The 23,693-nt window shown below is 38.3% G+C and overlaps 1 protein-coding gene and 1 long non-coding RNA gene across 2 annotated transcripts; one reads left to right on the forward strand and one right to left on the reverse strand.

Annotated features, from left to right (window-relative positions):
* Positions 1-14,482: 14,482 nt before the first annotated feature.
* LOC110745517 (abscisic stress-ripening protein 3-like) lies at positions 14,483-17,623 on the forward strand. The gene is made up of 2 exons (XM_088254232.1): positions 14,483-14,769; positions 17,272-17,623. The coding sequence occupies exons 1-2, from the start codon at positions 14,581-14,583 to the stop codon at positions 17,452-17,454; spliced, it is 372 nt and encodes a 123-aa protein (XP_088110358.1). The 5' UTR covers positions 14,483-14,580; the 3' UTR covers positions 17,455-17,623.
* Positions 17,624-20,271: 2,648 nt separating this feature from the next.
* On the reverse strand, positions 20,272-23,343 carry LOC110764198 (uncharacterized). Its single transcript, XR_015836398.1, has 5 exons — positions 22,726-23,343; positions 22,410-22,473; positions 22,141-22,243; positions 22,005-22,048; positions 20,272-20,508 (listed from the first exon to the last, which is right to left on the reverse strand). It is a non-coding gene; the product is annotated as an uncharacterized LOC110764198 (long non-coding RNA).
* Positions 23,344-23,693: the final 350 nt, after the last annotated feature.

Below are 23,693 nucleotides of genomic sequence, written 5' to 3' on the forward strand. Positions count from 1 at the left end.
TGGAACAACAATTTTGAGCAAAATGAAAAACGACAAACACTTATTTTTTTTCATTTTCATTAAATTTTGTAGAAATATAAAAAGAATAAATAAGTAAAAAGGTTTGGAGTATATAAAAAAGAGAGAGAAAAAAAAGGTACAAACAAGGCTCAACTAGCTGTTGAAATGTGAAAGAAAGAAAAAATAAAAAAGAACAACCCAACAAGTTACCGTTGAAAAAGTAGCTTTTGGAGCACCATGTGGCAAAGCCTCATAGGCCATTACATTTAGAAAAGCTGCACCCCTTTTTTTTTCAAAAGCTGAATGTGGGGGCCCACTCTTGCCCAGACTAGCATTTGGGCTAAACTAGCCCCTTATCTTGCCTTAGGCCAAACGCATATATTAGAAATAAATACGTCACTGCAGTGTCACTATTTTTGTTGTGCTCTTGCCAAATAAATATGAACAAGTTGTATATTGCGGTAAACAAATCTTAAGATTGAGATTAAACTGATACATAATTGGTATTCCATATGTGGAATTTAAATCAAATTGCAAATTTTATTCCTTCCTTTTTTTTTCTTTTTTTTTTTTTTTTTTTTTGTGTTTTGGAATTTTTAGTGTATTCTATTCCTTTCACAGTGCAATAACAATGGAGGTTGTGACAGGACCCGCCTCGAATTCCTCGGAACCCGAGACGAATCCTATGGGAATTTTTCAACATCACACCGATGTCAGGCCCACTCACTGAAACTATATCCTCTTTTCCCAAGAAGGATTAAGGGTACGAGACTTCCTACCGAAATCTCAGCAGAGTCTCCCCTGTAAATTGAACATTCCCCAAATTTCAACCTGCACGAAATTCACATTTTAATATCCCAACAGGCAGCACGCACAAAATAATCTCATGCAATTCATATAATCGGCCTTCGGCCTTCAAATGGTTCGAAACAAAACCAGCAAAGTTCTTAAGTCGAAAACTACATAAACAATGTAATTGAATATTTCAACAACTTTATGAATACCACCGAAAACATCAAACATGATTCAAATTCAATAACCACATCAGAATCCAATCACATACACAGAATCGATCAAACCTTTTCAACACAATAATATTTCGCGGCTGCACCTAGGTGTGACCCCAGGCTGCCTACGTACCCTTGGACAAGGGATCAAGCCACACGTAGTTCTCATCATCAACGGCCTCAACTCCGATAATATACCATTATTTAAAGTAGAACCAACAATACATTTCAGATTTATCACCATTCAAATTCCGATAAAACACAATGAGCACATTCTCAACTCTTCCTTTATATCAAATCAACTCTGCAACCATACCCTATCCAAGGCGTATGTTGCCGAACAGCACTTCCCAATCCAGGGCTTAAACATTCATACATGTACAAACTCACAAATCTCAAACCATAATCAAAACCACATATACATATAAGTAATATAATAACACCCACCTCTCACCATCATCATGTACCAGGGGAAACAATCCAACAGGGGATTGTTGACTAGCTCACAAGTATCCGGCCTCAAACGCCCATGTGGCTAGGGATGAGCCGTCCAACTGGGGGACTAAACTCAACCAGCCCGTACGGACGAAGAATCAAGACCCGTACTTCTGACACAGTCCTAAACGCGCAGACTACCCAATCAAGGGTCTACAGCAACATCCCGTCAAGGATGCCCCGGGTTCCGTCATATCCAGACCATATCCACAATTTCCATATATCAGTATCCAAGGGGAGGCACATATGATGATGCACATCATGTACTGGGGAAAACAATCCAACAGGGGATTGTTGACTAGCTCACAAGTATCCGGCCTCAAACGCCCATGTGGCTAGGGATGAGCCATCCAACTGGGGGACTGACACTCTAACCTAGCACGTACGGACGAAGAATCAAGACCCGTATGCCTGGAACCGTCCTACGCGCACAGACTACCCAATCAAGGGTCTACAGCAACATCCCGTCAAGGATGCCCGGGTTCCGTCATATTCTAACCATATCCAATCCATATCCATTTCCATGTATCCCAGTGTCCATATCTACCGTTTCCAAATATCCGTGGGCATAAACTTTCCATCCCAAGGCATCGTATTAAGAAGACATCCGAAGGGCCTGGACAAACTCCGACGGGCCTGGGCAAAATAAATCTTCGAGGGGCCTGGACAAACTCCGACGGGTCTGGGCAAAATAAATCTCCGAGGGGCCTGGACAAACTCCGACGGGCCTGGGCAAAATAAATCCTGAACATAAAACCCATAAACGGGGAGGTACATATGATGATGGAGTTCGTAATCCCTTATATAAATATTATATAAAATAATACTCCCTTTCTTAATTCAATTTTTCCACAATACCTATTCAAAGTATAGACAATAAACTCTCAAGCATGTTCTATATCCAGTGAGGTACCTAAGGTAGTGCTAATAGCACTCAAACTGACATTCTAACTCAAATCTTCCTAGCATCTCACATCAACAACCCAAATACCCCACACATAATCAACATAGATAGCATTTCCTCAATATTATATATATGACTCAAGAAGCTTGAATATGTCAAACCCACATATATCACAAATACTTTACAAAAATAACGAATTCAACTATTAAATATAAAAAGAATTTAAATAAACTATCAAATTCAAAAGCATAAGATTTCGATCACATAACCATAAAAATAATCTCTTAGACCCAAATAATCAACACAAATCAAAAGACGGTCAAGACTCATCCAAACGGGTCGTTCTAGTACCTTTCGAAGAGCAACTACCTCGAAAGACTTACAGTCAACCGAGGGTTCAAACCTTTCAAATTTGGTCAACCCGGCCCGCGGGCCCCACGACCCCCGTTTTACGATCTGAAAGTACCTATGGGTTCAACAAGGTCTAGGATACACGTCCTGCAAGTTAGGTCCGGATTGGACGGTTAGATCGCCTGCGATCGCACGATCGGACGGTTATCGTAAGACACAAACTTTAACTTATTGAATCGGATCATCCGGGGCTCCAATTCACGATCCGTGAAACCCTACACAATCCTAAGAATGCCTAGATCAACATATATTAATTTGGAAGTGATCCAACGGTTCTAACCTATCGAACCCGGAAATCACACAATATGTAAAATCCGTTCGGGGTTCAAACGTTATCCGAATTGAGATCCGTAAAATCCTACGCGCTCGTGACAACCAGGGGATTGCATTGGGACAAAATTCCCCTCTGATACAGTGCCCACGCGCCTCCACACGCGCTGGCAGCGCGTGGGTGTCCAAAGCGATATCGCATTGCCGGAAAATCTCAGAATCTCGAGCCAAGACTCCTACCCTAGGTAATACACCTAATTTGGAGCCACTTTTGTTCTTGGACATACCCCAAAAAGTGACCGGAAGTGGTCGGAATTTCAACCCGAAGTCCGGCCAAACCTAAATTCGAAAATCAAACTACCTACGCTCAAAATTGATGCAATCCTACCCAACCAGCAGCTAGATCATGAAACGTAGTCGAAAATCCATACCTCATTCGTCCGATTTGGTGGAGAATTGAGGGAGAACGAGCGATTGGAAAATCTGTCAAAAACCAGCAAATTTTCTGCGTTTTTCCGGCGGGTTTCATCGGCACCAAGGGCTGTGCTAGCCGAGGAAGAGAGAGGAGGAGGTGGCGGTTCGAATGAGACCGGTCTCGTGGCCGGTGGTCCGGCGTGGCGACAGTCGTGGCTTGCAAAGCCACCGGCTGTTCTGAAAAAAACGAAGGGAGGGGGAGCTGCGCGCGGGGAAGAGAGAGAGAGAGAGAGTGTGTTTTTCTGTTTTTATTAAAAATAAACTTCGAAATAATTACGATTGTGCCACTGAGAGTTTTTAGATCGTATCTCTCTCGTTACAACTCCGATTCAAGCCTACCGCATGTTTACGGACTCGTCTCAGTACGACCTACATAAAGGTACCAGCCAATGCCCCGAAATCCTCCCGGATAAAAATGACTAAACTACCCCTACTCCGAGGGCAAAATTGGAAATTCATAATTATTGAAATTAATTAATTTACTATTCCTTTTATTTTGGGTCGGGATGTTATAGGTTGCGGATGGGTTGATGGAGGAAGGGTGTACTAGAGACGAAGAGCAAAGAAAGCTTGAGGATACAAGGATGCTGGGTTTTCATTTATTTATTTTTTATTTCACTTTTAGTTTTGTTTTTAATGATTATTGAAAAGATAAATTAATAAATAAAATTAGATACCACATGGCAATATTCATTAATTGACATGGCATGACCACATTAGCTGCCACATAAGGTGTTTAGTTAATGTGGTTATTCTTGTGTGTCTAAATGGCATTATTGTATCCATAATACCAGTGTCAATAACGGATACCCACATTCCTGACACTTTTTGTCTGTCAAAAAAATTTCCCTGACAAATAAAAACCCACATCACAATCCCTCGTGCAAGCCCCGTAAACCACATGAGTTGGGTTCATGTGAGCTTGGTAGGTGATTGGCATAGGAAAAATGTATTATCGGTTTGACATGGCATGTACACTATTTCCATATTTATTTAATGAATTAATTCCCAAAATACAGCTTGGATTAACGCATGACCAACCTTATATGTTATATTAGGCTTTAAATGTCTTTAGGCTTCTAGTGACTTTTTGGGCCTCAACATTAGCCCCCTTGATTATTGGGGTCATGAAGTGGCAGCGAGATGGGCCAAATAATCAATTTCAGCCCAAAAAATAATTGGCAGTGGCATGGCATGGCTGATTCTTCAATATGCATGAAATATCCATGCTTGCTTGCTTGGCCGTAGTCGTTTTGTTATTTTTACAGATTCATTTCAATTTTTTTTTTTTTTTTACAATTATGTATATACTAACCATGTTTATTATTTGTTGAAAAAATAGGTCAATAACTTTATTTGAACCTAAACCCAAACCAAACCATCATACCGTCGCTCATCGTTTTCTCTCGTTTCAGATTAGCTCCAGCGCTTTGCTTGCTTGAGTCATTCTGAAGGCCTTATAAGGCCCTATATCTTAACCATTTGATCAAACTAACCAATTTGATCTAACGATTAAGAGATAGGGTCTCATCTAAGGATTTTAGGCCCTCACTATAGAATTCTACTTGCTCGCTTTTCTTCTGTATTTGGGTTGATTCATGAGGAAGACAAGTCCTAGACTGGGTTTAGGGCTAAGCCCATTTCTTTGATAGTTGGGGGTAGGGGTAGGCATCTCATCCGAATTATCCGCGTACTAACTGTACAGTACCGATAGTTTAGGTAGGTTTGGTTAAATAATTATTTTTTATTTTTTATTATTCCAATCTGATTCGTATTGAAACATTTGGTTAAAAGAATAGGTAACAATATCCCTAACCCGACAGAAACTCATATCAATATTTATAATTATTTTATTATTTAAATACTAATATGTATCTATTTATTAGTGACTCCACATTCATTGGTTCCACCCATGTTGGGGTCTTGCAAAGCTTCTTCCAATCTATTAGGAATTTTAATTCTTTCCATCTGACTGACAAATGTTTTAGCTTGAGGAGACAATCTGTATGTGGAGACATAATCAACAATAGCATATTTCACCTTGCCTTCTAGTGAGAATCTGTCTAGTGGTATTCCCATGTTTGCTCATGCAGGTAATTTTCATAATTTCAACAATATTTTGAGAAGCATTGAGATCTGAAGGACTTACCGTAGGGATGTTCAGTGGAGCATGAGTAGGTATGTCCGAGAGAGGGGGTCACTGCTGTCTAGTTTGGGATCGCTGATGTCCAGTTCGACTGGGCTATTCGGCTCTGCTCGACTGTTCGGCTTGGCTCGACTGTTGGTAGCCTGTTTCCAACAACTGCTCAGCTCAGCTCGGCTAAGTTGAGTGGCTCGAGTTCCATCGCATTATTTTGTGCTTCTTTCCCCCTTATTTCTATCTCAAACCAATTATGTGCTTCTTTTATTGTATTCTCCCCTTGAAGGACATGATTGGGCACGTCTGACAGAAAAAACATCTTGCTCTCCATAAATGTAACATCCATGGTAACATAAAAGCAGTGACTGGAGGGATGGTAACACTGGTAACCCTTTTGTTGAGGTGCAAAACCCACAAAGACACAGTGTAGGCCACACAGATCCAACTTGGTTTGGTGAGACTTATTGAGATGGACATACGCCACATAACCAAAAATGCGCGGAGTGACATTAAGATGGGAACAAACAGGAACATGAGCAGCCAATGTCTGAAGTGGTGTTTTAAAGCCCAAAACATGCGATGGCATACGATTAAGAAGGTAGATAGCATACTGAAATTCTGTGGTCCAAAGGGTTTGGGGAACACTCCCCCCCTTCCCCAATAAGGAGAGCTCGGGTAGTCTCAATAATATGGCGATTTTTCTGTTCAGCGACACTATTACCTTTTGGAGTCTGTGGACAAGTAGTTTCATGGAGAATGCCTTTTTCAATGACGAAGTCTGCGGGTGTGTGGTTAACTAATTCCCCTTCATTATCTAAACAAACAACTTTAAGGGAACAAGAATATTGAGTTTGAATCATCTAGTAAGAATTCTTGAATAAAGAACCAACTTCACTTTTATGCTTCATAACATAAAGCCAAGTTAACCGAGTACAATCATCAATGAATATCACAAACCACCGAACACCAAAGATAGTAGTAATCGGAGATGGTGGTGACTTACTAATAATATCAATTGTGAGAGCAATGTTATTGGCCTTTCAAGTATTGAGGTGCAGATATTTGAGGAGGAGTTTTTAATGAAGTTAGCAAAAATTTAGCTCATCTTTTAAGAATAACAGTTTTTATTAAACTTTTCAACAATAGCAAAAAATAAGAGGGGGCAAGGCCTAAATAGCAAATCAGAGTGGTTACCCTCCAAATCAAAAGTCCTATTCACCCCCTGCTGTAAGATGTGGTAACATAAGGCCAAAAGAATGAAAAAAAACAAGGAATAGAGCCAAATAAAAATACAGTGGGAGAACCAAATGAAGGAGCAATAGGTGAAAAACAAAACTTAGAGCAACATACGGCCAAAAGAACGAAGCACAAGCAGTGGAACAAACAATAGTACGTCAAATCCAAAAAAGTGAAAAGTAGAATCAGCAAAAGCAGCAACTCACATTGAAATGCAGCAGCTGTGACGCCTCTTGCTTTGAAAGTGAGGAATCATAGGTCAGTCCCAATCACATCGATCTTTTTTCTTTTTCTGGGCTGAGCTTCGTCAACAACATCATTATCATCATCATTTAATTCTTCTTGGTATGCCTCTTCGGAAAGAGCATAGGTATTGCAGAAGAGAGACAAGTAGTAGGGCTCTTGATAATGGATTGGTTCATCATGATTTGGTTGAGTTGTTCCATATCTTGCTTGTGCACCAAACTTTGGTTAAGGCATCAAGGATTTTCCCTTTCTCTACAATGTTTACTTATGATCCGTTTAGAACTCATCAATAAAGAGAGAAATAAATAAAAACTTTTGTTTACAATAAGAAAAGAAACGAAAAATGTAATTAGAAAAAATTTAAAAGTTGTAAAGCCATTTGTGCAGATGACAGGGTCAAAGAGAGGCTTTGCTTAATTAAGAGTCTCGTCCTTTGCAAGCAAATATTTTGGACTAAGACTTTAGGCATCCATTGCATACCTTAATACGCAAATGTATCACAGATTCCATTTTTATTTTTATTTTAAATTTTATGAATGGTGTTCTTGATTATATTGTTTTGGCCTCCATCTATCCTTTTCAGAACTACATTCACATTGCATGTGTCATTTTTCTAACACCAACAGCATCACACTCATTCTCGAATTATAGAGGCTAGAATTGAATCTTACCCTGAAACAAAACAAAATACAAAAAGCAAATTCTCGAGGAACCAACTTCTCCAAATGATAAACTGTTTTGTTAATTAATAGGTTTATCAGCTGCGGGTGGTGATGGTGGTCTCACCGGAGGGGATTGAATATGATCGGCTTCATCACAATAACCTTTGAGTACATCAGTCTCCTCAGTTGTAAATCCTAGCGTGCCAAGCAAGGCAGGCCAACACTGATGAGTCAAATAATATGGGTAGAATATTTTCTGATATATTTCATTCTCCGAAAGGAGGTATTTATAATACAGGTTACAAACCCTAGTAGGGTTTAATTAGGAAATAAGTGGAATCCTAATTACATAATATCTACACAAAAGGTAAAATAAATAAAACCCAAATAGAATAGGACTAGGACTCGCCAACACTCCCCCTCAAGTTGGAGCAAAGACGTCACGCATGCCCAACTTGTCAAGCGAGTTGAGAAAGATACTTGTAGAAACAGCTTTCGTAAGAACATCAGCTAACTGATACTCTGAACGGATGAAGGGGAAGGACACAATCTGCGCATCCAACTTTTCCTTAATGAAATTTCGATCAACCTCCACATGTTTTGTACGGTCATGTTGTACAGGATTATGAGCAATTGCAATCGCAGCCGTATTGTCACAATATAACTCCATGGGTTTATTAGGCCCAAAGCCAAGGTCTTTCAACAATCTTCTCAACCATAGTAACTCAGATACACCATGGGCCATTCCCCGATACTCGGCCTCAGCACTAGATCTAGACACCACCTTTTGTTTCTTGCTCCTCCACGTAACAAGATTGCCACCCACAAACATAAAATACCCAGATGTCGAACGCCTATCTGTGGCTGAACCTGCCCAATCAGCATCTGTATACCCTTCTACATTTGTATGGCTATACTTGGAGAAAATTAACCCCTTGCCAGGAGTTACTTTCATATACCTTAAAATACGAGTCACAGCCCCCATATGATCTACACTAGGAGAGTGCATAAACTGACTCACTATATTTACAGCATACGCAATATCTGGACGAGTATGAGCCAAATAAATCAACTTCCCCACAAGTCGTTGATAACGTTCTTTATCAGTTGGAACTTGATCGGGATATATCCCCAACTTATGATTCTGCTCACTAGGGGTATCAATCGGTTTACAATCCAACATTCCAATTTCTGCAAGTAAATCCAAAATATACTTTCTTTGGGATAGAAAAATACCATGTTTAGATCTGGCAACTTCAATCCCAAGAAAATACTTTAAATCACCCAATGATTTCATCTCGAACTCAGAAGCCAGATACTTCTGAAGACTCTGTATCTCTACATGATCATCTCCAGTCACAATCATATCATCAACATAAATAATTAAAGCTGTCAATTTACCTTTATGACGCTTAAGAAACAAAGTATGATCAGAGTTACTTTGCACATATCCAAACTTCTTCATAGATGCAGCAAATCTTCCAAACCACGCTCTTGGAGACTACTTTAATCCATACAAGGATTTCCGTAGTTTGCACACCACACCCTCCTTAGAAGTCACAGGGATACCTGGCGGAGGATCCATATATATTTCTTCCTTGAGATCACCATGGAGGAATGCATTTTTGACATCAAATTGTAGCAGCGGCCAGTCACGGTTAGCAGCTAAGGATAAGAGTACGCGTACAGTGTTGAGCTTAGCTACTGGAGCAAAAGTCTCTGTGTAATCCACTCCATATATCTGAGTATACCCTTTTGCTACCAATCTTGCCTTGTAACGGTCAATGGAACCATCAGCCTTGTGCTTCAAAGTAAACACCCATCTGCACCCAACTGCCTTTTTTCCTTTTGGTAAAGGAACTATCTCCCAAGTAGCATTCTTGTTCAAGGCTTCCATCTCAACATGCATTGCATCTACCCAGTTTTGATCAGATAGAGCATCCAGCAACTTAGTTGGCACACATACACTAGATAATTGACACAAATATGATGCATATGACTTAGATAAACGATGAGTTGACATATAATGGTTAATGGGATATTTAGACTTGGCATGTATATCAGGAGAATATTGTACTTTAGGTTTCCCACGGGTAGTACGTGGGGGCAAAGAATAGGTAGGCATATCACTAGAAAGTACCTCATTATCACAACTTGATTGAGGCAGTGGCAGGGCAGAGGGGGGTCTTGTATCAATTTCATCTGTATGAGAGTCGCTAGTATCATTGTTATGTCCTTCTGAGAGAGGCTCGAAAAATTCCAAAATATCACCTGGCGACCGGTCGTGACATTCCTGGCGACCGGTCGCTTCACTCGTATCGTCATTGTCGTCGCTCGTCGAGGCAGGCGACCGGTCGTTTCCTATGTACGACCGGTCGTTTTCAGGCAGATTCGTTAGCGACCGGTCGTTCACTTCTATGCGACCGGTCGTATCTAGGCAGATTCGTTCACGACCGGTCGCTTCCTCCATGCGACCGGTCGCTTCCTGTTCTTCAAAAAATCCTTCTTCATGTTCTTCAGAAATTCCTTCTTCAGGTCCAACATCTTCCATATTTTTCACTCCGAAACTCTTCAATTCACTCCCCCTCTCCCCCTGAATTGGAGATGAGGGAGATACATAATAAGGCACTTCTTCATGGAAAGTCACATCCAAAGTAACATGCACCTTCTGGGTAGGTGGATGATAACACTTATAACCCTTCTGAGTAGAAGAATAACCAATAAAGACACATCGCAGAGCACAAGGATCAAATTTACTCCGTTGATGAGAGTAGACATGAACATAAGCAACACATCCAAAAACTTTAGGGGGCAACTTGGAAACGGAGATAGGGGAAACATGGTCACCAAACACATCATGCGGAGTCTTGAAATCAAGAACCCGGCTAGGAGTACGATTAATCAAATAGGCAGCAGACAGAACAGCATGCCCCCAAAGGTGATGGGGAACAGACATATCCAACATGAGTGAGCGGGCAACTTCAAGCAAGTGTCGGTTCTTTCTTTCAGACACACCATTTTGTTGAGGAGTAAAAGGGGTTGTCGTCTGGTGAATAATCCCTTGAGTACGGAAGAAAGACGCTAAAGTATTATTCACATATTCACCTCCGTTGTCTGTTCGAAATACTTTGACCCGAGCATGAAACTGAGTAGACACCATAGTACAAAACTCTGGAAGGATGGAAACAACATCATGTTTATTTTTCAGCAAGAAAACCCAAGTAAGTCGGGTACAATCATCAATAAATGTGACGAACCAACGAAATCCGTTCGAAGTAACGCGAGCCGGACCCCACACATCAGAATGTACTAAATCAAAAGGCTTTGCAGCTTTACTGTCACTTAAAGGAAATACAGTGCGATCGCTCTTGGCCAAAATACATGTCTCACACTTAAAACTGGACTCATCACAGGAGCGGAATAAAGATGGAAACAGACGCTTAAGGTAGCCAAATGACGGGTGTCCAAAGCGACGATGCCATAACCAAATTTGTTGTTTGTCTTTGACACTGCAACTTTGAACAGTATTAACGACACGATCACGAACTGGTGCAGAAGGCAATGTCAAATAATATAAACCCCCCTATCCGTTTACCATGCCCAATCATCTCGTGAGTCCTAAGATCCTGAAAAGAGCAATGGGTAGGATAGAAAGTAGCAGAAGCATTAAGTGTATCAAGCACTAGTGATGTATGGGTTACGGGTGTTACTAGACAACTCATCAAAAAATTTAGCATCATAAGTCATATGATCAGAAGCACCAGTGTCAATTATCCAAGTATTAGAGCCAGTACCTGGAATAGAGTCAGAGACACGCAAATTCGCAGAAGCAGCAGCAGCAGCAACAATGGAATTATCACCCATGATTGTAGCAGAAACCCAACAAATCACGCAGAGTATACAACAGAACACAGCACAGACACAAATCCGGCAGATGTACGAAGACAGTAGAGGCACGAACACAGTAAAGGCAGATGCACACAGCGGAACACGGCAAAAGCATAGGAAATAGAGGGACGAACACGACAGAGCACACAGCGGAACACGACAAAGGCGCAGGCACAAGAACCCTAAAGAAATTAGGGCACACAGTAGAACACGGATGGGCACAACACACACAGGTCACTAGAAAGTCGGCTCTGATGCCAAGTCAAATAATATGGGTAGAATATTTTCTGATATATTTCATTCTCCGAAAGGAGGTATTTATAATACAGGTTACAAACCCTAGTAGGGTTTAATTAGGAAATAAGTGGAATCCTAATTACATAATATCTACACAAAAGGTAAAATAAACAAAACCCAAATAGAATAGGACTAGGACTCGCCAACATGATGCTCAATGGTTCGAATGGCTACGCAACAGCCACGCCCTAAGTAAGTCTCACCATTCAGAAAAAACATGACAACCTCACCAGAACAGGCGTGGAGCTGAAACAAAGAGTCCCAGCAGTTGGAAGATTCTTCATCCAAATTCAACCTGTCATCGGGGTTCGGGTTTGGGTTCGGGTTCGATCCAATTGGATTATAGTTCAAAGAGCGAGCAGTGGTGGTGGATATGAATAGTGGCATGGTCCACAAAGCTAGAAGAGCGAGAAGGAAGAGGTTGAAAGCTGCCATTTTGACTTTGATCCCTTGATTTGTAGATGATTGAGAGATCGATGTGATGTGTGAGGAAGGAAGGAACCAAGGGTTTATATATAGAGGCCAGAGCTAGAGGAATTTAGTGTCACAAAAAGAGATGGGTGGTGAAGAGGCTCCTCAATCAAAATTATTAATATCACTTGTGCATGTGTTATTACAAAATGAGTGGGCAATTAAGACTTTAACAATTAATTAATCGATTGATCTTCCAACCATGATCAAAGAAATTATGACAAGTTCGTGATTGTTGGTCTGCCTTAGCTGGAGCCAGGAGTTGGTTTGCTTCGGCTTCTCTCTTTTTGGCTACTGTTCTTAATGAACCTCTCCAAATTCCATTCAGTTGCATAATTTGAAACTGAGATATGCTAAAAATGAGAAGACAACATAACTGAAAGAGATTGCACGAACTTGTTAATTATTATTATTATTATTATAACAAACAACAAAAGAGAGAACCCGAAGGAATCTCCATAACATTCCAAGTATTATACTGTCGCAGGCTTCATTCTGAACTTAACCAAAGCGATTCGTGTTGGAGTTAGCTCACAATTGGATGCAAATACGAACCAAGGAGTTTCAGCGAAAGGAAGAAGAATGAGGAGTCTTGGCCAGAAACCGATTCGATCGCCAGGATGGTCTTGTTTTACTATCATGTCGTTCTATATAAGCTATTTCGGTTCTATAAATAATTCCATTTCTATATAAAAAAATATATAACAAAATTACCCCACTTTAGATGGGTATCTACCTATCTCTTTACATTCGATTTAGAGAGAGAGGACAACAAATCCTAATCGTTCACCAAGGTATGGCACGTGGCAAAAGCAAGAGTGTCCAACTTTAAGATATTTACTATTAGGGGAAATTTTTAGAAATGTCATTTGTACTAATATACTAATTTCAATTTGTCACTCAAAGAAAATTTTAAGAGAGATGTTATTTTGATTTTTCAAAATTCCTAATTTAGAGTATGTGGCATGTACAACACGCATGACAAATTTGAAAATTTTGAGATGTGATTTCTCTTAAATGTTTGTTTTACAATAATAAATTGTAGATGTGACATTGATAAAGTTTTCCCCTTCCTTAAAAAAATCAAACCATTTTTAACCTAAAAGGTTATATTTGAGCATGTGACAGGAGAGAGTGAAGAGTTGAGGAAAAGAAGTTGGGCACCAGCACACTTATAAATACTAAAAAAGTTGATATAGATCCAAATTCCTATTGAGGAGTTGGGTTTAATCCTCAGATTTGATGACTTTGATCCAAGTCCTTTGACTTTTGTGCCACATAGAATTACATTCATTTTTTAATATTTTTTTAATGTAATCTTTTTATTATTTTATTTTTAAAATCATTTTTTGTTCCAATGTTGCCCCTTATGACTTGAATTGGGTAATAATCATTTATGGCATATTGTCTTTTGCCTATTGCCTATTACATAGGTATATATATGTTTTTTCATATTTTCAACAATGTGTAATAGTATTTTATGTAACTTTTTTTTTATTTTTATATAGATAACATACAATTTTATTTTGTCTATTTTTGTATTTGACTTATAGGTAGTCTTCTAATTTATGTTCCTAACTTATAGGTAACATGATTTATCACTAAGTATTTTTCATTGCTAATAATAACACTATTTACCTGTATGTCAGATAGATAATTTAATGTGGGTGCTTGTTTGATCGATTGGTATAATATATGAGTCTTTACTTTTCATTGATTAAATTGTATTTTATCCATATATTAGGAAAATTATCAAGGAAAAAATTCAAAATTTAAATTCTGGAATTCAATTACAAGGAAATAATGCATTAAATTTAGATTTTCAATGTGTTTTCCATATTTACCTCAAAGGGTAAAATCGACAACAACAAAAAAATGTCAAAGGACCTACATCTAAAACCAAAAACGCGACGACTAAACCCTATGACAGCTAATCGTTTTGGACCTAGATCTCAGAAACCCTATAAATACCCACCACCATGCACCCAACTGCCTCACACCATCACAAAACCTCTTCTTCTCATAATAATCTTGCTTTCCATCATCCCATTTTCCATATAATTCCCGAAATACCCCGCCATGTCTGAAGAGAGGCACCAGCATGGCCTCTTCCACCACAAGAAGGATGAAGACAGACCCATTGAAGCTGCATATGGCGTCACTGCAACTCATGAATCTGAAATTTACTACAAGAAGGAGGAGAAGCACCACAAGCATCTTGAGCACCTTGGCGAGGGCGGGGTTGCTGCTGCTGGTGTTTTTGCCCTGGTATGAAACCACCTTTTATATATCAATCTTCTAATTTTATTCATCGTTCTTAAAAGTCAAGGATCACAACCAGAAATTGTTTGGATGTGGTCTCCAAATCCAAGCTAAGTCAAGTGGTCTCCAAGTCCATACTTCAGAAAAATAAAGGCAGGGGGAACTACAACGGTTGGATGATCTTCAATTTTGGATATGTTATAGCCAACACAATTTCGAGCAAGTTTTGTGAAGCAATCACAACCATCCGAGAATCACATATTGAAACCAAATGCAGAAACCGAATCTGCAGAGACCCAGCGGCCATGGCTGAACACAAAAGATGCAAACCCGTTTTGAGGCATCTGGAAAATTCAGAAACATCTACAAATTTCACAGATTTTAGTCCTCAGGTAGACGAACAACTTTCATGAAGGAAGTTTTCTGATTCGAGCTTCCGAAATATGACTTCTGGATTTCTGAACAGTACCCTCGGTTTTGGGTCTTGAAGAAGAGTGAGGAAGCAGCAAGTCACGTGGGAAAGCTTGGAATGTTGGCTGCAAGTTGTGGGTTGCAAAGTGATGGGTTGCAACATGTGGAATGCAAAATGTGGGTTGCAAAGTGATGGGTTGCAACATGTGGGATGAAAGTTGTGGGTTGCAAAGTGATGGGTTGCAACATGTGGAATGCAAAATGTGGGTTGCAAAGGAATGCAAAATGTGGGTTGCAAAGTGATGGGTTGCAACATGTGGAATGCAAAATGTGGGTTGCAACATGTGGGATGCAAGTTGTGGGTTGCAAAATGTTGGTTGCAACGTGCTGGATCCAAATAGTGGTTGCAAAATGGCCAAGTAGTGGCTGCAAAGATGTTGGCCAAAGGCCAAAGATGTTTTCCAAAGGCCAAAGATGTTGGCCAAAGGCCAAAGATGTTTCCAAAGGCTAGGTTGGCCAAAGATGTTGGCCAAAGGCCAAAGATGTTTTCCAAAGGCCAAAGATGTTTTCCAAAGGCTAGAGAAGGTTGGCCAAAGAGGTTGGCCAAAGTATAGAAAAAGTTGGCCAAAGTGTTGGCTAAAGAGTTGGCCAAGGTGTTGGCCGAAAAGTTCTTTGTCTTGTTATATATATATAATTAATCACAGCCTAATGCCAAATGCTACCAACGCCAGACCAACATTCATGCAATATTAAATAAAAGGCTAAGAGGTCCGGTCGAGTGGGGAACCCACGCGGACGACATCCAAATATTTGGAGTTCACATGTCACTTAACGTTGGTGATAGCCTTAACCAAGTTAGAAGCTCCAAGTGCGCAACTTCTCACCAAGTGTCAAATCAAGTCCAAAGCTCAGCCTAGGAAACTAAGTTCAGAAGTTCCAGAAGATGTTTTCTAGCAGATGTTTCCAGCAGATGTTTCTAGCAGATGTTTCCAGCAGATGTTTCCAGCAGATGTTTTCCTACAAGTGGCGGAGTTCAAAGACAAGAAAGCATTGACATCGGGAGGATTTCCAAGACATCGGGTAGCTCGTGCCTAGAGCTCAGGAAAACATTAACATTGGGAAGATTTCCGAGACATCGGGTAGTTCACGCCTCGAGCTCCGGAAGGCATTAATATCGGGAGGATTTCCAAGGTGGAGTTAGTTCAATGGCCAAACCCATGAGCTGAGGAGCTCTATAAATAGAACATCAGATGAAGAAAGAAGGATCTCCGACTCAACACACAAAATCTATCTCTTTATCCTGTACTTTTCAATTCATAGTCTAGGATTTTATCTTTCAAGTTCTTCAGATTATCCAAGTTCTTTGCTTTCCTAGTATAAGCTTACTTTCTTGCAATTTAATTTCAATTGTCTTTACATTCGAATTTAATTCAAGTCTTTATCGCTTTAATCTATTTTATCGCATTTACATTTCTGTCATTTCGTTTATCGCACTTACATTTCTGTCATTTCTTTTATTGCCTTTACATTCATTACACTTATCACAAAAATCCTAAAAATATTCATACAAAGCTCAATCATCCTTGACCTCAAGGAAGAAAAAGAACCTAGGCCAAGAGGAGGTTCCTTGCTTGGCCGATCAATCGTTTGATTAAAAGTCAGAAGCGCAAACACATTCACACGATTTTTCCATCCAAGCCATCAAGTGGCTTGGTGGTGGCACGCCTACGCATCTCAAGAGAAGAAGGACCAAAAACTCCTTCCGTCGGCCTACCCGGCCGAAAAGAGGGAAACAGAAATATTCTTACATTTTCAAGGCATCTCTCAATAACTAATTATTATGCCTCGTAAGCAGATCATTGTATACAACGGTTGTATGTAAGGATTATGTTATGTGAGGCCACCAAATGTTTGTTAATTTCCAGGTCTTTTCTGAGACTAATGTAATTAAGATCTGTCCCAGAAATAATTTCACAAAATTATAAAGATATTTTCATTTAACAATGGTCCAGCTGAGACATATAATACAATTAAAATACCAGACCCTAATTAATTAACTCTTATTTAATTTAATAATGATCATGATCTGATGTGCAGCATGAGAAGCACAAGGAAAAGAAAGACCCAGAGCAAGCCCACAGGCACAAGATAGAAGAGGAGATTGCTGCAGCAGCTGCAGTTGGGTCTGGTGGGTATGCCTTCCATGAGCATCATGAGAAGAAAGAGACAAAGGAAAAAGAGGAAGAGTCTCATGGAAAGAAGCACCATCATCTCTTCTAAATCTGCTATGAGTGATGTTTGATCTCAACAATGTTATAATTGTTGAGTGCTTATGTGTACTTCTTATATGAGTGAGCCATCGTGTTTCCCTTTAGCACGCTATGTATCTATCTATTTCTCATTATTAATAATAAATAATATCGTTTACTTGGTGTTAATTTCTATATTATATATTGTTCTTTATTTTTCTATGACAGAAAATAATTATTTTTTTTGTGCTACGTGTTAACTTCTTAATTTCCATCATGGGGTCATGGTTCATTTTGTCAATCCCATCTTTAGTATAAATTGACTTAACAAAGTATCTGGTCTACATTGGCTTTTCAATGGTGAGACCATCATATATATATATATATTCATAATAGTGCCATTTAATATAAATATAAACTAATTAATTAATTTTTATACAAGAGATATTGGGAGATTGGGGAACGTAGGATCTCGAATGCATAAAAATTAATTAACTTTTTCCCAATATCTCTGGTATAAAAATTAATTAATATGCTTGTGTGTTAAATGCATCTTTTTGTTGGGATGAATTTGTGCTTTTCTTTTTTGTTGTTAGAGCATCCACAATGGGCTCCTTAAACCACCTCCTTAGACAAATTTTAGGGAGGAATTGGAAAAATACAACTCCAACTATGCTCTCTATTCACCTCCTAAAATAGGAAGACTTCTAGGAGCTCCTAAATCTGAGGAGAGAGAAAAGACTCCTAGTGGCTCCCTATAATTTAATGCTTCTTTATTTAATGAGTATTTCAAACCTTTAATTAATGCTAATTAATTTTTAAGAGTGCTGCTATTTCTACTTTCCTGTCCTATTTTCCCATCACCTATCATATAAATTTGAAAAAATACAATCCTATCTTTCCACCCATCATTATCCTTAAATTATTAATTCAAACAATTAAAAAATAAAAATCGAAAAGAAAAAGAACCATCAACCACCGCCCACCACCCCTCCCTCTTCCTCTTTGTTTCTCTTCCTCTTCTTCTCTCTCTCTCTCTCTCTTTAGAAAACAAGGAATATATATTGGGTTTAGTTGGACCTGCAATCCATATCCCACCAAGAAGTCTTATTTGCAAATCCCATCCGCTCATATAATTGAAGGATTCGTGGTGGGAGGCGTCGACCAGGGAAGGTAGTGCTGGGTTTGTGATGGCTGGTGGTTTCTGTACGATCTTTTATTTTTTTGATTTTTTTATTCTTTTAATTTTGAGGAAGATGAAGACGACCCATATGAAAAGAATGAAGGATTGAGATTAAGATTACGTTGTTGATGTTAATGAAGAAAAAGGCATAATTTGAAAATGAACAACAAATGTTAAATAAGATTGTTCTTTGTACATGAAAGAGAGATGGGGACAGGAATAGAAACAAAGAGGGAGGCGGCAGAGGCGGCCATGAAGGGGAATTGCCATCGGGGTTGGGGTGGGTGGGAGGGTTCTTTTTTTTTTTTTTTTTTTCGTTTTTTAAATTTTATTCTAAAGGGGAATTGCCATAAGTTGATGAATGATGAGTTCATCGCATTGCTTCCTTGATGTTGCAGTTGTGTGGAGGTTTGCATATGCGATTGTTTTCTCCTATCTTGCAAGTTTCCTTTGCGTCCCTTTTTTTTTTTCCTAAAGTCCTTAGAAGTAATTTAACAAAATGGAAAATTTGTCTTTAAAATTTTGAAAATAAGGTGGGTGGGAAAATAGGACAGGTGTGTGGAAATAGTAGCACTCTTTTTTAATATAGATGGGCCAATTAAAAAAAAGTTATAGCATTTATGACTTCCTAAACTAGAGAGCATGATTGGAGTTTAAATTTTGTAGAGAGCTTCTAAAATAACTTTTATATATTTTTAGCTAAAATTTAACTAAAAAATAGAGAGCATGATTCACTATGCCAAAAAAGGGCTTTAGCAACAGATAAAATCCGTTGCCTATTACACATAAATACCGTGGTATTCAAGCCTGTTGTCTATTCCTATGTAATAGGCAACGGATATTCTCCGTCGCTGTTTATCACTTACTACATCGGATATCTGGTAAACTCCGATGCCTAAATGATTTCCGAGTGCCAAAAAAAGGTTGACTTCTGACGCCTAAACCCGAAACAGCATCAGTAGTTTCAAAAGGTAGGAGGCTAAAGAGATCTAACATCATCAGTAGTTTTAAAAGGGATGAGGCTAAAGAGGTCTAACAGCATCAGTTATATCTACTATGCTGATGCATATTATCAATTACAACATCATAGAAACAAATAATGGTGTTGTGAATTATGTTATACATCATCGCTTTTTTTTATTTTGCAGACGTGAAAAGCCTCCAATAGTGCTGGTGGTTACATAAATGTTGATGCTACTTCTCGTTTTAGGCATCAGTGATAATAGATATCTGGTTGTTGTTTTTATCTTTCAACTTCAGTTATTTCTGGAAAACTGAAATTGTTATAAACAATAAGCATCATTTATGTAAGGAAAGGGTAGGTATTTTGCTTGTTTCACATCACACTTTACTTAGTTACTATAATAATATTTAAGAAAGACCTCATTTCCAAATCATGTTGTTGTCATTGCTCATAAAAATAAACATTATATCAACAGTAATTTAAATATATCCTTAATTGTCTATATATATATATATATATATATATATATATATATATATATATATATACAGAAATTCTCTTATGCTGACATCCGGACGTTATTATCGTGCGGACGCCGTGTATTGTGTATTACCTCTCTCTGTTTTCCTGCCTGTTTACAATAGGATCCGCACGATAATAATGTGCGGACATCCGGATAAGAGAATAACTATATATATATATATATATAAGCAAAATACTTGAATGATCCATACTTGTCACATCCAAATCACAAATTTACCAGCCCTACACCACAAATTATCCATACTTGTCTATGCATAAGCAAAATACTAGCTAGAAAGACATGTAAAATGAAGGAATGTTTAGCTTAATCAAAAAGCCATTCTAGGACTTGACTTGCCAATTCTTCTCGCACCTCATCCAATTCCATTTGGGTGTACGTGTCCTTCCTTCTAGCTCTATATTGGAAAAAAAAAAAAAACACATAGAATGTAAACACAAAATATGAACATCAGCTTAAAAAGTGCAAAGTACTAAATTTGCATAAGATATGTTGTCACTTCAAATGAACCAATATGCAAATTTACGAAATCATATTGGTGAACAAGAAAATCTAATTTGTCAATCAATCTAATTAGATAACAAGAAGTCATTAATTGGATCCCACTTCATGTTTAAACTAGCAATTAAATGATCATGTGATGGGGTAGAGAGTTGGACATGCACAGCTAGCATTTTTTCTCAATTGACACAGACCTAACTACCAAAAAAACAGAGGCACATTGCTGTGAAAAAAAATTACAAAAGGTTCATATTAACACAAACCTAACTACCAAAAAAACTGAATTTGTCAACCAATCTAATTAGATAACAAGGTAATTACTATCCAATAAAAGAAACAATAAAAGCAAAGATATGCCAAAACCTTTGGTTATTTTTCAAAATACCTTTACTTGCTGAAGTATAATAGAATCATTTCTTCTCTTTTTTAATGGGAAAAATGACATTACAAGAGGAAGCTGTATTCAGATTTCTCAAACTTGAAGTACCAAAGCAATGATGAGCATACAATAGTAATATAATATATGTTCAATCTTAAGAAGTTAACCCATCTTGAACAACATAGAGAAAAAATTAGGTCATTATCTAGATTTGGTATCCTCTTCCTGTTTTTGAGTCTGGGCAACTTCAACAAAATTCAGCCTCCCATCAACCATCTGGACAAATTTTAACAAAAACTTCGAAAGAGAAAAACAAGACTGAAGGTGTTCACAAAAAAATACAATTTAAAAACATATGACAAAAACAAAGACTAGGAAATTTGATCAACGAAAAACACATATTCAGTACATAAAAGATTAGAATGCGCAAGTATAAGGGCTATATGATCTGCAATTTGGCACAAAAACAATTACAATGAGTCAATTTACCAAATCAGAACAAAGATGTGTTAGTTGAATGCCAAAATAGTACGATGCCAAAATATTCAATGAGTTTTTGATGTTTGACGAGTCTTTTAATATTTCTTTTAGGTTTAGGTGAAATTAACTTTGGAAGCTAAACCTTCTGTACTTAACCTTAGAAAGTAGCCTCACTTATGTTTAAGGAAACACACTACACAGAAATCAGATTGATAATGAAGCTGTGTTTCCCTGTTTGTGTCATCTTCAAATTGCAAGATGTTTTTTCATAAGAAACCAGACCTGTAACCAAATAAAGAGGGACTCAACCAACTACTTGCTGATCTTCAGCGTACAACTCATCATAAATAAACATGAACCAAAAATCAAATCTAAAACTACAAACTAAACAGCAAATAATATGAAACATATACAGAATTGAAATTCTCATTTAGTTAGTTTTAAAAACCTAAATTTCTGCCAAATACCAAGATAGATTTGACCCCAAACACCAAAACAAATTAAAATTGAATTGAAAAATAAAGAATTCTTACCAAAATGTGGAGCAGTTAGTGGTCATGGGGTAGTGGCGTTGATCCTTGGCAGCAGAGGAAGAGGATTAAAAAAATATAAACGGAAAATTAAAATGAGAAAGGAAAAAAATTCTGAATCATAATCAAAACAAAGCACCTGCCTCAAACGCTGTGTTCAGACCTTTCATCGAACACTTGGGCGGCACCATTTTCAGGCAGATCCACACGATCAGTCGAACACCTGCTATCTACCGCACACTCTTGTAGTGAAAAAAATCAGAAGTAAAACAATAATGAAACATGAAAAAGAAATTAGAGCAGATAATTGCAGTTCTTAAATCAAATTCAATTAGAAGAATCTTCAGATTGAACATACTAGCCAACAATTTCTTTTTTTCTAAAAGGGTATAAGAAGCGGACTTTTACCTCTTTCCCACCGTCCTCTCACCCAGCTTTTTCTCTAACTTCAACCAATCACATGGCACCTCTTCTAAAAACAAACCAAAGCACCATTAGATTCTGCAAAATGAATAATAAAAAATCTAAATATAAATTAAACTTTTGAAAGAATTTGAAACTTTGTAGTATCTGGTAGAACATAAATTGAAATAATTGAAAGAATTTGAAACTTCATAGCCAATGAGGTTCTACAAAATTTAGTAAAACCAATTGAGGGTGCAGCCGTGAGGTTCTGCAAGGCTAAATTGGAAAATAAAAGAGCGATAAAGAGAGTTAGGGTTACCTTGCGATTGCAGTCGTGAGAGGGTTTGGGAACGAAGAGGATGTCTAGATGAGAAAGAATGAGCTCGTTTGGGGTTAAAGAGAATAAAAGGGATTTGGAATCAGATATAGAGCCAGAAAGGGTTTTGGGTTAGAGAGAGAGTGAGTGAGTTTAGGGTCAGAGAGGACTCTGGCTGCTACACGAAAAATTAGGGGTAGAGTATTCTGGGAATATGAACATTCTAAGAGGGAAAGGGGGAGGATTTTCGCAAGAATGGGGCAGTGATGAAGGAGAGAGAAGAAAGAGAGAGTTTCAGAGGGACTGAAAAAAATTGAGAGGGTGAGGAGAGATTTTTCCAGGAGATGGAGTTTTAGGGTGACGGTTTGAGAGGGAGTGAAAAAATTGAGAGGGAGCTGGAAGTAATTGGGGCAAGAGTTTCAGAGGGAAATGAAGTTTCAGGCAGAGTTTGCGAGGGAGAGCGTGAAAATTTTGGGTTAGTTTCAGAGTGAGTGAAAAAATTGAGAGGGAGTTAGAAGAATTGGGGCTAGAGTTTGAGAGGGAGCTGAAGTTTCAGAGAGAGTTTGCGAGGGAGAGTAAAAATTTTGGGTTAGGGCGTTGACTCAGACTTTAGGCATCAGAGGTATATTACCAAAAAATGACCCTCTTAAAAATAAAATAAAAACTAATCACTTTAGGCATCTATATTTTTGTAGATGATGCTAAAGGGGAATAAAGTCATCGTCATAAATAAACAAAAATGCGCGCTGATGCCTTTATACCTGTTTAGTATCGTTATTTCGAAATTGATGCCTAATCTGCTAATAGCATCGATTTCACTCTCTACCGATGCCTATCTAGTGTTGCTGTAAGTGAAATTTGACATAGTGATTGTGAATGCTCTTAATTGAGAAAGCAAAGAAAAAAGGCTTTCCTTGAGTTCTGAGTTTTTCTATTAATCTCTCTCTCTCTCTCTGTGTAGCCAGTGTCTC

This window comes from Prunus avium, chromosome 6 (genome assembly GCF_965620075.1).
Source record: "Prunus avium chromosome 6, drPruAviu1.hap1.1, whole genome shotgun sequence".
NCBI classification, from domain to species: domain Eukaryota; kingdom Viridiplantae; phylum Streptophyta; class Magnoliopsida; order Rosales; family Rosaceae; genus Prunus; species Prunus avium.

Coding starts and splice junctions, on each gene's coding strand:
- LOC110745517 (XM_088254232.1), top strand. CDS start 14,581: ATGTCTGAAGAGAGGCACCAGCATGGCCTCTTCCACCACAAGAAGGAT. Junction 14,770..17,271: donor CTGCTGGTGTTTTTGCCCTG/GTATGAAACCAC, acceptor TCTGATGTGCAG/CATGAGAAGCACAAGGAAAA.